The 14,844-nt window shown below is 33.6% G+C and overlaps 1 protein-coding gene across 6 annotated transcripts in view; it reads right to left on the minus strand.

Annotated features, from left to right (window-relative positions):
- The window catches only part of WDFY3 (WD repeat and FYVE domain containing 3), a 268,490-nt gene that overhangs the window by 130,982 nt on the left and 122,664 nt on the right, over positions 1-14,844 (minus strand). For all 6 annotated transcript variants that reach the window (XM_053922587.2, XM_053922591.2, XM_053922589.2 and 3 more), the window contains 4 exons: positions 13,578-13,770; positions 12,321-12,507; positions 10,244-10,410; positions 543-1,010 (listed from right to left, as the gene is read on the minus strand). In XM_053922587.2, coding sequence (XP_053778562.1) covers positions 543-1,010; positions 10,244-10,410; positions 12,321-12,507; positions 13,578-13,770 — 1,015 coding nt within the window. The remainder of the gene's footprint in view (positions 1-542; positions 1,011-10,243; positions 10,411-12,320; positions 12,508-13,577; positions 13,771-14,844) is intronic.

Consider the following 14,844-nt stretch of genomic DNA (forward strand, 5'->3'; position numbering starts at 1 on the left):
AAAGAAAAGTTTAGGAATAGTGCCCTTTGTTTAACTTGTATTAATTCACTCAACATACTTAATATTTAACTAAGTGCCAGATACTACCATGCTTTTATCAGCTTTATCAGAAAGGACAAAACCCATAAAATTTGATAATACTTTGTGCATACATCACGAGAGATATATCTATTTGCTCTCTGTAATTAATAAAAACATTTTGAGGCACCTACACATTCCAACTGTTTCTAGAGGCTTTTTAAATTCCCTCTAAAAAAAGTAGTAGACAGTAGTCATGTGGATTATAAATGTCTTCCTCAGCTGTTATCTTAAATTATCTTTTACCACGGTAATACATTTCTAGATCCTACCCACTCTTTCCCCACTTCCCCAGCAGACGTTGAATGAACAAGTTAACTCTGGGAAATATTCACAACGATGTCATGAAAATGCACATCAGTATGTCATTCAAGTCAATAATCAAATGAAAGGCAAAACATGAAGAAAACACCCTGCCCAAAGTCCACTGTCAAATGAAAATAAAATTACGGAAAATGCTTTACCTTGTTCATTTAGTGCCTGAGCTGGATCTTTCAGGAGGGCAGCGTATTTGTGCAAAAGGTTTACCATGACCTCCAGAAGGCCCACCTCCCTGAACACATCCTTAAATATGTAGTCATGTCGTGTAAACTTAAGAAGTGTTTTCATTGCAATAATGCTACACTGGTAAGAAGAGCTAGATTTTAAGAGAATGCTAACACTAATAAGTTCTTTACAGGGGATATAATTTAAGCTAAACACAACAAACTCCAACATCTCAAAGTATTTGTTTTGTACTTCTGGGAGTTTAGAAATCTTCTCTGCAAACTGTGACAATGTGTGCTGTGACTCTAGGATGAAATAATTAGCATTGTCAGCCATGTAAATATTTGTGATGGCATCCAGGATGATTTGGGCAAGGAAGCTGGTTTTTGCTTTTAAAAATGCATTCTGAAGAACTGCAAAGGCCTGGACATTTCTCACACTGTGACCTAAAATAGAAAAAAGAACACAAAGTGGGTGCTATGTGATATTTTAATCATGGCAACCTAGTCTATTTAGACAGATCATAACATTTATCCACTATTGACTAAGAACACATCCTGTTTTTCAAAAGGTTCTATTTTTCTTCATCAGGTTCAGTCATTTATTAAAAATAAGTAACGATGCTGAATAAACTTTTAATGCATCATTGAAAATATTCTGGTTCAAGAATAGCATATGTTGAAGCATTAGTCAGTTTTAGAGAATAAAGCATATCATATAGGTCCAGGCTTCAGACTATGAAAATGAGAACCTTCAATGTTTAAATACTCCAATGAAAAGACATAGGGTAGCTGAATGGATAAGAAAACAGGACCCATACACATGCTGCCTACAAGAGACCCACCTCAGAACAAAAGACCTGCAGAGACCGAAAGTGAAGGGCTGGAAAAAATATTCTAAGAAAATGACAGGGAAAAAAAAGCTGGGGTAGCAATACTTATAACAAACAAAATTCACTTCAAAACAAAGGCCATAAAAAGAGACACAGAAGGATACTTCATAACACTTAAAGGAAGAACCCATCAAGAAGACATAAATATTATAAACATATAGCACCCAAATATACAAGGAAAATGTTGGAGGACTTCAAGAAAGACATAGACAGCAACATACTTATACTAGGGGATTTTAACACCACACTGTCAAAATGGACAGATCTTCCAAACAAAATATCAACAAGGATATTGCGGCATTGAACAACGCCCTAGATCAAATGGGCTCAACTGATATATATATATAGAGAGAGAACCTTTTTTATCCCAAAGACGAAAAGTACACTTTCTTTTCAAATGCACATGGAACATTTTCAAAGATAGACCACATGATAGGACACAAAACAAGCTTTAACAAATACAATAAAACTGAAATCATATAAAGTATTTTCTCGGACCACAACAGCCTGAAACTAAAAACCAACGTCGAGGAAAAAACTCATCAACACTCAAACTCATGGAGATTGAAAAGCATTCTATTAAACAATGAATGGGTTAAGGATAAGATGAAGGGGAAAAAAAAGTTTCTGGAAACAAATGAAAATGAACTCACAACAGTCCAAAACTTATGGTACATGGTGAAGGCAGTCCTGACAGGGAAGTTCATAGCGATACAGGCCTACCTAAAAAAGATAGAAACATTTCAAATAAACAACCTAACCCTATATCTATAAGAACTGGAGGAACAACAACAAACAAAGCCCAAAGCGAGTAGAACGAAGGAAAAAACCAAGATCAGAGCAAAATCAAATGACATAGAGACTAAGAACACAATTCTAAGGATCAATAAATCCAGGAGCTGGTTCTTTGAAGAGATAAACAAAATTGACAAGCCTTTAAAAGCAGACTCATCAATAAAAAAGAGAGGGGGCCGAAATAAACAAAATAAGAAATGAAAGAGAAGAGATTACAACTGATACCACAGAAATACAAAGGATTGTAAGAAAATACTATAGACAACTATATGCCAAGAAATTTGAAAACCAACATGAAATGGACAAATTTGTAGAAAAATATAATCTTCCAAAACTGAATGAAGAAGCAGAAAGCCTGAACAGACTGATAACAGTGGACGAAATCAAAACAGTAGTCAGAAATCTCCCAGCTCACAAAAGCTCTGGACTGCTGGGTTTCACAGGAGAATTTTACAAAACAATTAAGGATGAGCTAACTCCTATACTTCATAGACTATTCAAAAAAATCCAAGAAGACGGAAGACTCCAAACTCTTTTTATGAAGCCAGCATCATCCTAAACCCAAAACCAGATAAAGATACAACAAAGAAAGCAAACTTCAGGCCAATATCACTGATGAACATAGACGCTAAAATCCTCAACAAAATTTTGGCAAACCACATCCAGCAATACATTAAAAAGATCATACACCACGATCAAGTGGGATTCATCCCAGGGATGTAAGGATGGAGCCATATTTGCAAATCAATAAACGTAATATGTCACATAAACAAAAGGAAAGAAAAAAATCACATGATCATATCAACAGATGCAGAAAAGCATTTGATAAGGGACATCACCCATTTATGATAAAAACACCCACCAAAGTGGGAGTAGAGGGAGCATTCCTCAACATAGTAAAGGCCATATATGAGAGACCTACAGCCAACATCATACTCAATGGACAAAAACTAAAAGCTTTCCACTAAGATAAGGAACAAGAGAAGGATCTCTACTTCCTCACTTCTATTCAACATAGTATTGGAATTCCTCGCCACAGCAATCAGACCAGTAAAAGAAATAAAAGGCATCCAAATTGGAAAGGAGGAAACAAAACTGTCATTGTTTGCAGATGATATGATAGTGTATATAGAAAATCCTATAGACTCCACCAAAAAACTACTCTAACTAATAAGTGAATTTGGCAAAACAGCTGGATACTAAGTCAATATTCAGAAATTGAAGGAATTTTTTGTACACGAGCAATGAAATACAAGAAACAGAAATCAGGAAAAAAATCCCATCTGATATTGCAAAAGAAAAATAAAGTACCTGGGAATAAACCTAACCAAGGAGATAAAAGATCTGTACTCAGAAAACTACACAACACTGAAGATAGAATTAAGGAAGACACAAACAAATGGAAGCATATACCATGTTCTTGGATTGGAAGAAATAACATCATCAAAATGGTCATACTACCCAAAGTGATTTATAGATTCAATGCAATCCCTATTAAAGTACCAGTGACATAATGCACAGATATAGAACAAACATTTCAAAAATTTATATGGAACCATAAACGATCCTGAATAGCCGCAGCAATTTTGAGATAGGAGAATAAAGTAGGAGGGATCATAATACCTGACCATCAAATGGTATTACAAGGCCACAGTAATCAAAACAGTTTGGTACTGGCATAAGAACAGACACATAGATCACTAGAACAGAACAGAGAGTCCAGAAATAAACCCAGGTCTCTATGGTCAATTAATATTTGACAAAGGGGGCAGGAGCATAATATGGAGTAAAAATTGCCTCTTCAATAAATGGTGTTGGGAGATCTGGACAGATACATGCAAAAAAATGAAACTCGACCACCAACTTCCACCATATACAAAAATAAACGAGATGGATAAAAGACTTAAAACATAAATCGCGGCACAGTAAAAGTCCGAGGAGAACATAGGCAGGAAAATCTCAAATATTCCTTGCAGCAATATTTTCACTGACATGTCCCCTAGAGCAAGGGACAAAGCATAGAATAAACAAATGTGACTTCATCAAAACAAAAAGCTTCTGCATGACTAAAGAAAACATCAGCAAAATGAAAAGGGAACCAACCATATGGGAACATGCATTTGCAAATGGTATCTCAGGCAAGGGTTTGATCTCCAAAATATATAAAGATCTCACACGACTCCACAGCAGGAAAACAAACAAGTCAATTAAAAAATTGGCAAAGGACCTGAACAGACACTTCTCCAAGGAGGACATGGAGAGGGCCCAGAGACATATGTAAGGATGTTCAGCTCACTAGCCATCAGAGTGCTGCAAATTGAAACTACAATGAGATACCACTTCACACTGGTGAGAATGGCCATCATAACAAATCAACAAGTGCTGGCAAGCTTGTGGAGTAAAGGGAACCCTAATACTGTTGATGGGAATGCAGACTGGTACAGCCACTATGGAAAACAGTGTGGAATTTCTTCAGAAAACTGAAGAGGAACTGCCTTTTGATCTGGCAATTCCCCTGCTGGAATTACACCCTAAGAATCGTAAAACACCAATTCAAAAGAACTTATGCATCCCAATGTTCGTAAGAACATAATTTACAATAGCCAAGTGTTGGACACAACCTCAGTGCCCATCAGTAAATGAGTGGATCAAAAAATTATGGTACATTTACACAATGGAATACTACACAGCAGAAAGAAAGAAGGAACTCCTACCCTTTGCGACAGCATGGATGGATCTGGAGAACATTATGCTAAGTGAAATAAGCCAGGTGGTAAAAGACAAATACTGTATGATCTCACCTATAAGTGGAACCTAATCAACAGAACAAACAAGCAAGCAAAATATAACCAGACAGATTGAAATAAAGAACAAACTGACAGTAACCATAAGGGAAGTGGGAGGGGATAATAGGGGGGCGAAAAGGGAGAAGGGTCATCAAGGAACATGTATAAAGGACCCATGGACAAAGCCAATGGTGGGTAGGATTGAGGGTGGGAGGTGCGGATGGCTGGGGTAGGGCGGAATGGTAGGGGGGAAATGGAGACAACTGTACTTGAGCCATAGCAAAAAAGAGAGAGAGAGAGAAAAAAAAAAAAAAACCCAGTAAGTCTTATAGTACATGTAAAACTCATTTTCTGTAACTAATCCAGAAAAAGAAATTTTCTATTCATAGTATTCTTAAATTTAGTAGATCTTATGTACAACAGAAGCAAATAAAATCTGATAATTTGGGTTTCTATCGTAAAATGCATCTAAAAAAGTAACTGAATAATAACACCAAAATAAATAGTATATAAATTTGAAGTATATTTTGAATGCTGTTCTTATCAGGAGTAGTTATTTCAGGACTGTCTTAACCACTAAATTCCTACAATATTTAATTGGTGAAGGAGAATAATAGTTAAATCTAAAAGATAATTAAAACACTGCTTTACCTATATGAATCAAAAACATTCCTTAAACATTGACACATAAATGTTCTAGTATTTTACCTAAACAGATGTATCATGTATAAATTTCAAATTTTGCACTGACTTCAATCTGTTTGGTATACAAATAGCTAAAAGAAATAAAGGTTAAGTGAAAAAGCCATTCTAAAAGATGACAATTACCATCTTACTACTTTTAAGTCTATATAAGCAGAAACAAACCAAAACGAGTAAGGTTTGAAAGGATATCAGTATATAGAACGAAAAAGATCTTTCTTGTTTTCAGAATACGTTTTAAAAGTTGAGTGTTTGAAAAAAGAGCCTAAATGATACAGGCATAAGTAGAACGAAATCAGAGTGAAGGTCTAAATAAGGGAATGGAAGAGTTCCTTCCCCACTGAGACACTAAATATCACTATTTTTTTTTTTAGATTGGAAGTCACCATAATCATACAACTCTGCTGAGGATGGATCTGAAGAGGTGAGATGAACAGTTAAAAAGACACTTATCATAATCCAGGTGAACGATCTATAGAACCTCAACTAAAGCTGTGGCAGTAGGGCTGGCAAAGAAGGAAAGAAATCAATCAACATTTAAACAGTATAAAACATTTAGAAGTTGTGAATGAATTAAACTTGTGAATGACCAGCGAGAACGGAGGCTGGCTAAAGCATCTGCAAGGTTACATTCCAGCAAGCTGACATCAGCCCTGGCCACATGTGCATCCAGTACAGATAAAGCGGAGCAATGGCTCTTCAAAGTAAGCTCATGATAGGAACTGCAAGGCATTTCAGGTACAAGCTTTAACAAAAACACATACACAAAAGAAAAAAAATATTCTTAAGAAGAGAAATATCCTTTATTAAAAACACTTGCTCTATTCAGTGAACAAATTTAGAACTTACGGAGGACAGCTATGAATTATGAAGCACAACCTCACAATGGTGTTTCTGGATTAAGATAAAAAATCACCATGGAGTTGTTATTAAACAGCAGGAATATTTCTTACTTAAAGGAAAGGACTACTACATTTTCCTTTAATTTCCTTCTTAGAAAAATCTCTCTGCTGGTAAGGATACAAAGTTTTATAAAAGCTTTTGCTATGAAATATAGAAACAGAAGTCATTTTCAAGATTTATCATATAGAAACAGTAAGTTTACCAGCCTAATTAATAATTTTTTTTCTTTTAAATTTTAGATTTCTATACTGTTTCACTTGATCTAAAAACAGCACTAAAAATAAGGTTGGTAAATTATATCTCTGTAGCAAGCAGCTAAGGCAAATATATTCAATGTTTCCTTTTTTAAATGTAATTATCAATAAATGGGTAAAAATTTCTTGGTAATAGGAAATTTCTTTCATAGATGATAAAATCAAACAAAATATTTCCCAAAGTACCCTAAAGAAATAACTGACAGAAAGAAACATAAACAGCATCAAATATGTCACAATGTACACAGTCCCAACTTGCAAATATTCCAAACCAAACACTTAAAATTTGTAAAAGACTATCACTGCGTCACTGTATCAATCTCCACATGACATCATCACAATTGCCTTCCTAATTTTCATTCCTGTACAAACAGTCCATCATGTCTTATCTAAAACTAGACTGATAAGAAATGTACCCCCCCAAAGCCTACTTAAAACTAATAATGAATTTTAACAGTCATAGGTAAAAAGAGATATTTTTAAAACAACTGCATTTATATAAATTAGCATCAAGCAATCCAAAATAAAATTAAGAAAACAATTTCATTCACAACAGTATCAAGAAAATACTTTTAAAAATTTTATTGTTGTTCAATTACAGTTGTTTCCATTTTCCCATTGCATTCCCCTGCCCTGACTTAAAAAAATATTTAAGAATACATTTAACAAAATAACTGAAATGCCTGTGCAATGTACACTATAAAACATTGCTGAGGGAAAAAAGACAACACAAAAAAATCAGAAGCTGTAACTTCATGGATTGGAGGACTCACTGTTAAGAAGTCAATTCTCCCCCCAAACACTCTGATCTATAGAGTCAATGTACTCCCCCCAATCAACATCTCATCAGGCTCTTTATGTTTTCAATCATTCCATAATTAAATTTATATTGAAGTCCAAAAGACCTAAAATAGCCAAAAATAATTTGAGGAAAAAAAAAAGAACAAAATTGGACAACTTGACTTTATTTCAAGACTTACTTTAGAGTAATTAAGATTGTGTGGTATTGGCTTAAGACACATTAACCAACAGAGGAGGGATTTATGGCCATATATAGTCTTGTCAGATTAACGGCCATATATAGTCTTTTCAACAGAGGGACCTGGCACACTTAGATATCCACATTAGAAAAAGCCTTACTTCCGACTATATATAAAAATTAACTTATTTTAAAAAAAGACATTCTATATTCCCTCTGTAGAATAGAACTGTATCCTTTAGGCCATACAATAACACTACAAAGTAGGCTATGAGAAACAGATAATTTTGAGTTATAAATGAAACTCGAAATGATCTAACTTGACCTAAATATTTATTTTACAGAACTAACATCAATTTTTCTGAAGAAGAAACTGGTATGTAGAAGGGTTAGGTTACTCGTGATCACTTGAATTCAGACTCTTAGGGCAACATCCTTTTTAGTTAACCTTGCTTTCATTTACATATGTCACTGAATTCTCAGAATAAGCCCAGGAGATGTTAGGTCATACGTTTATTATCCCTGTTATGGATGAGACAACATCAGGTTGACAAATGAGGAAGGTTAATTTTGCTGCATTAATTCTCTCCTTTCAAAATTATACCTTTGTAACTCGTTATCATGCCAGCATCCTGATCAAACTGATCAACCAAATGAAAGAACAAAACTCTAAAATAGGAAGTACACTGCTTAACTATTTTTAAATTAACTCACAGAAATAGTTAATTGTGGGTACTCAAACTAGAGTCTATAAATTAGAAGTTTTTTGAGACCCCAGTGTTTTAATATTAAATAAAATGAAGCTCAAACTGCTCAGAAGATATTCCTGGATTTCTACTTCTTGCACAGATTACAACCTGCACACTGAGGGTGCATCTTACCTCAGTAAGTCTGATGACAGCAATCTAAGTCATGACTTCTCTGTATAATTTTCTCCAGTAAATCACATTTAGGATTTTGTAGTAAGTTCACTGATTCTCAAGGACTTAAAAACTTGTGGCCCTGGCTGGTGTAGCTCAGTGGATTGAGTGTGGGCCTGTGAACCAAAGGGTCACCAGTTCGATTCCCAGTCAAGGCACATGCCTGGGCTGTGGGCCAGGTCCCCAGTAGGGGGTGCGTAAGAGGAAACCACATATTGATGTTTATCTCACTCTCTTTCTCCTTCCCTTCCCCTCTCTCTAAAAATAAAAAAATAAAATCTTTAAAATGACAAAAAAAAACTTGTAACTACTAACTCCTATGTCACAAAATACATAGATAACATACTGTGAAATTTAAACAGACATGCTGTTTCTTTTACTAATTAAATTCTACAAGCACATATACTGTACTGAATATTTACTTAGTGACGATCATTTAAAATAAACTATTAGAAGCCCCCAGGCTCAGATTACTTCAGAATGGTTATTATGCATTAAAGAAAATAAAGAAAAAAACAGCAAAACCAGCTTGTACCCTTTTTTAAAGTTGATATTCAATTGCAGTTGATATTCAATATTATTTTATATTAGCTTCATGTGTACAGCATAGTGGTTAGACATTTATATAATTTTTGAAGTGACTCCCCCCAATAAGTCTAGTTATTACAATATTATTGACTATATTCCCTATGCTGTACTTTACATCTTGTGACTGTTTTGTGACTACTCATTTGTACTTCTAATCCCTTCACCTTTTTCACCCAGTCCCTCAACCCCCCATCATCTGGCAACTATCAGTCTATTCTCTGCTTCTAAGAGTCCGTTTCTGTTTTGTTTGTTTATTTTGTCTTTTTAGATTCCACCTAAATGAAAATCATATGGCATCGCAAACAGCTTGCACTCTTACATAACTAAATGTTATTAACTATATAATAAGTGTTCCTAGTAAGTGATCACTAGATGAGAAGTCGAAGTTAGGCAATCCAAACTATAAAATTTATTTTCTGACATGAAAGAAATAATGTAATTTCTTTGTACTTAGGTTTGCTTAGTTTTAAATAAAATAAACATTTACACTTTGTGAGATGTACACACACACACACACACACACACACCAGAGAAAAGCATAGAGAGTGTGACTCAAGGTCCACCCATATAAAGTGAAAATGTGTGGAGTACCAAGATCAAAAGAGGAATGTTTGGATCATTAAATTGTTTATATGTTAAAATGAAATATTAAAATATAAATTTCACTGTTTTGATATATTTTAATATCATTTTTAGTACTTGATCTGTAAAGACTGTCACTCAAGAAATTTATACCATAAAAAGCACGACCTTTAGTGAAAAACAGATTACCTATATCCAAGTAACAAATAAAGAGCAAAGTGTGACTAATTCATTCTCTCTACATCTGAGTGAAAATGGGAAAAAAAAAAAGGACTCACCTTTGCCTGAAGGCTGAGGTACTGCAAATCCAGGCAACAGAAAGGGTGCCCCTGTGGTAATCCCAGCTGGTTTTAGTTCACTGACACCGTATGTTGTTAGCGAAGTTATCAGATTAACCAGATCTTTCAAGGCATCTTTGGATTCTGCCTCTTTTGCTTGTTCCAATCTAGGAAAAGTATAATTTAGCAAATATTTTTTTCTAGTTATAGTCTCAAATTTAACAAAGAAATTTTCAGTATTTATATGCAGTAAATAAGTATAAAGTGCACCAAGAAGTTTCTTCTTACAATTTTTCCCATATAAAAACATTTTTTCAAACCTACAAATTTTACGACATTATAGTATACTTGAAAAAAATAATACACCAATAGTTAGAAGACCTGATTGATATAAGTGCTGATTTTGCCACCAGCAGTGTTATTTTAGGTAAACAAATAATCTTTGGTAGAAAGTCTCTATAAAATAAAAGAAATAGATTAAATGTCTCTTAAATTTCTTAAAGCTCTAAGGTTATAAAGTTTCATTGTTTCAACAAAAATCCTTATTAACCATTTCTTTCATAAAACATTTTCTGTTAACAATTTTTAAAAATGAATTCCTTGAGAGGGTTCTAACAGTTTTATCTGTATTTCATTAATTTATTCAGATACTCATTAGAGTACATTTAAATAAAGCTCTGAGAGTCTAACAATTTTTGGAAACAATCTTAATTCCTTTAAAGGAACACTGTAGTTATTATGGAATCATCTTTAGACTGTGGCTTTACTGATAACACAAAATGGGGTCCAAAAATATATTTTTTAAATAATACAATATATTGATATTTTCCTCAATAGAACTAATTACTCCCATTAAAATAAACTTTGAAAATGCACAAAGTAAAATAAAAAAATATGCTTAGCTTCACAACTCAAAGACATGGTTAATATCTTGTTATATTGTTTAAACTTGTCTTTTTTAAAGTGAAAGTTTTGTTTTAATAAATTTTTTCATACCATATGCAGAATTTTGTAAACTGGTTTTTTTTTTTTTTCATTTGCTAGTATTACACACATTTCTCCATGTTAGTGTGACTCTCCATAGATATGCTTTTAATGGCCAGGGAGAGCCAACCACATATTTGGGGAGAGGGAAGTGGGACAGCTAGTGGAAATTATAACACAGGAGCACTACCATACATAAAATTTCACCTAAATTTAAGATTATAGCTTTACGATATAACCACAAGTAAAGCTGTTGTGTCAAAGTATTAACATTCCTGAAGCTCTTGGTAACATCTGGTCAACCTGTGTTCTCAAAGGTTTGTACCAATTAATATCCGCCTAGGAATGTGAAATAGTTTTTTCATCAACTATCATTGTCATTTGTAAATAATGAAATAATATGTGAAACTGTATTCTCGGGGGTTGCCTAGCACTAAGTAGTAGCAACAAGGCTAAACTGGTGTTAGAAATAAAAGGTTTAAAAAAACAGTGCTGGTTTACAATACATTAAATGACTTAAAAATAACTGATTGCTCAGGGAACAACTAGTGAGGCATGAGTATCTCTTTCCTAATAAATTTGTAACCAGCCACCTTCCGTACGTGCACAAAACATTTGGGATGGAAAGTGGGGCTAGTGAAACATTGTAGATTAATTTGTTTTACCTGTACATTTTTGTAAGGTCTCACTAAATCTACATAATTATCCTTGTTATTAACTACATTAGTAACAATACTGAATTACTAATAAGTAAAACCAAAAATATAATTAAACAAGAAGAGCTTATACTTTAGGAAGATATTTATTAGTAGATAAACTCTACATCCTCATCTACTAACTGCTTCACATCTAACCTCTGATTCCACCATGTCTGCAGCCTGCATTTGACAACTTAATTCTAAATTCACTTTTTGTACTCTATTGGCAGAACAGGAATAAAAAGAAGTGATTAAATCCAAAAGTAGATAAAGTATACATTAAATAAGTAATTAATTCCTTTTTTTCCTAACCACAAACTACACAGTTTCCTTCGATGAAAAAGACTGAGTAGAGTAGACATTTACAATATATTCTTGAATTGGGGGAATTTTACCTAAGCAAGAGATCACAAAGGAAATTATATCCTTGCCATATCCGAAAATCATCCAAAAGAGTTTGGGAAACATCACTGGAATCTTTGAGAAAACAAGAAAGCCCAGCAAACATTTCAACAATTTCTAGGGGAGACAGGTCATCTGATTGCTGCATATTCTGAACACATGTAGATAAACATTCTTTTTCTGTAAGAATAAATAAATACACATTATTTATGTCAATTGCTTAAGAAAACTTTCTTGTTTCTGAACCAGTGTTTAATGAAACATCAAATTTAATATATCTATAAAATGTTGTAAGATAAATGTTACACATTCTTAAAGTAAATCTAAGATTCAAATTCCTTGGGAAACCTCTGCCTCTAAGTAGTAAACAAAGCGTAATGAAGGAAGTTTGCAAGACAGCTGCATTTTATTATAGTTTTTACATCATTATTTGGACGTTTTATCATTAAACAAAATGCCTGTCTGCTGCCAAATGATATTTTTGATCTTCTATATTAATATAGTAAAAGGATGTAACCTCTCTTTTAAGTTTAAGAAGACAAATCCAATAATTAGTTTACAGTTCCAATTATAGCGAATATAGACCAGTGAGATACAGAAATACTTCAGGAAACAAAGTTTTAAAAATTATGTTCGTGCTATATATTACTAGTTTAAAACACAGTTAGACATCACCACTGACTTTGGTGACCTTAAGTCATTTCAAAGACTTTTCCTCTCCTTAACTTTAATGAAATTTACTTGTCTAAACTAACCCAGTTTCACATAACAAATGCAACAAAAACTGAACACAGGAGTAGAGGCAAGAAACACAATGGACAATTTCTTTTTAGTGATGCTAAAGAATCCACCTTATTTCAATTATGCTGCATTAAACAGATTATTATCTGTCTATTTACGAAGTATCTTCAAAAAGACTTCTAACTATAGCATCTCAAAAAAACCTTTTTTTATTCTTCAGTAAAGAGAAGGGAAGAATAGGATATGAAACAGAACTTACATTATATTATCAATGAATATTTATACAAAAATAAAATTATCTTTACTTTTATATCCTTGCTTGGACAAAAATTTCTCATATTTGAAATACCTCACAAATAAAAAATTTTTTTTCTCTTGGTAAATACAGTGGTTAATTTAAAATAGAATTTTTGGAAAATTAAGAGATAAAAATAAATGTGTCATCATTATATGAGGAAGAGAACAGTGAAAGAAACTTAGAGCACCTAAATTAATAAAGAGATATTCACCATGAATATACTTCACTACATTGACACTAAGACCATGGCGGGATATGGTCATAAGGACTTCCCCAGCGCTTTTCCTCCAAGGCAGGTTGTAGGGTGGGCACCAAGAGGTTATTGCACTGAATAAAAGCTGGAGATCATCTTTTTGAGCCAGTTCCTCTGCTGGGGAAACAAAACTGCAGAGTTTCACTAAGATCTAAAAAACAAAACAAAACAAATGTGTATATAAATGAAAGGTTGGGGAAAGAGAGGAGCCAGAACAGGACTACATCTGACCATTAAAAATTCTGAAAGTTTGGGGTTAGTACTGAGCGATACCATTAAAGCCACAACGATGAGTGTCTACCTTAACAGCATTAACACGTAACAACTATAATTTAGAAGTGGGTTATGCTAAGACAGTAAACCAGCCCTACTTTGATCAATTTATTAAAAGAAATGTTCTATGTTTACCATCCTCTCTTCATCCTGGTATTTTTGCATACCTTACCCTAAGTGGCATAAATCAACAATAACAATCAAGGTCAACATTTTGTTTTTCTAATTTAGTTCTCTAATTCTTAGTTTGTCATAGGTGAAATGTAACTGCTCTAAAAGGGCAGTTTTAGAGAAAAGAGAAAGTAAAACAGTAAAAGTTAAAAACATAGAAGTATTTTCAAATCGGTCCATTTCTATATAAGTAGAAGGGGATATTAGAATAACAAAATTATCTTAATTCAGAAGTAATTTTTAATTACGTCTACTGGCCAATATTCTTCTAAAGCCTAGCTTTCAACACTTTCTAAACTCTGGAGTGAGAACTCTTTTCTTAACTGTGAATTGCAAGATATACAGTGCACAGTGCTCACAGCACTAAGCGCCTGCTACTTGGGGAGTTCGGCTATGGTCCCTAACCTCAAAGGGTTTTCTCTTCAAACCTCAAATCAGTGGAAGGAGAGGTTAACTTTTCTTCTCTGTGCTAAATTATCTCATCCAAATATTTTAAAATATATACTGTAAATAAAATAACTATAATTTATGAAGTAATTATATTCTCTTGAAAGAAAATGCTTCAGGAAATTTAATTATTTCATTATCTGTGGGGATACTGCTACAGAGAAAAAAAGTACTTGGTACAGCATAGGGGATATAATCAATAATACTGTGATAAGTACGCATGGTGCCAGGTGGGTACTGAAAATATTGGAGGGAACACTCTGTAAGGCACATGGTTGTCTAATCACTCTGCTGTAGAGTTGGAATGAATATAAAGCAATACTGAAAGTAAACT

The sequence above is a fragment of the Desmodus rotundus genome, chromosome 4, assembly GCF_022682495.2.
Source record: "Desmodus rotundus isolate HL8 chromosome 4, HLdesRot8A.1, whole genome shotgun sequence".
NCBI lineage: Eukaryota > Metazoa > Chordata > Mammalia > Chiroptera > Phyllostomidae > Desmodus > Desmodus rotundus.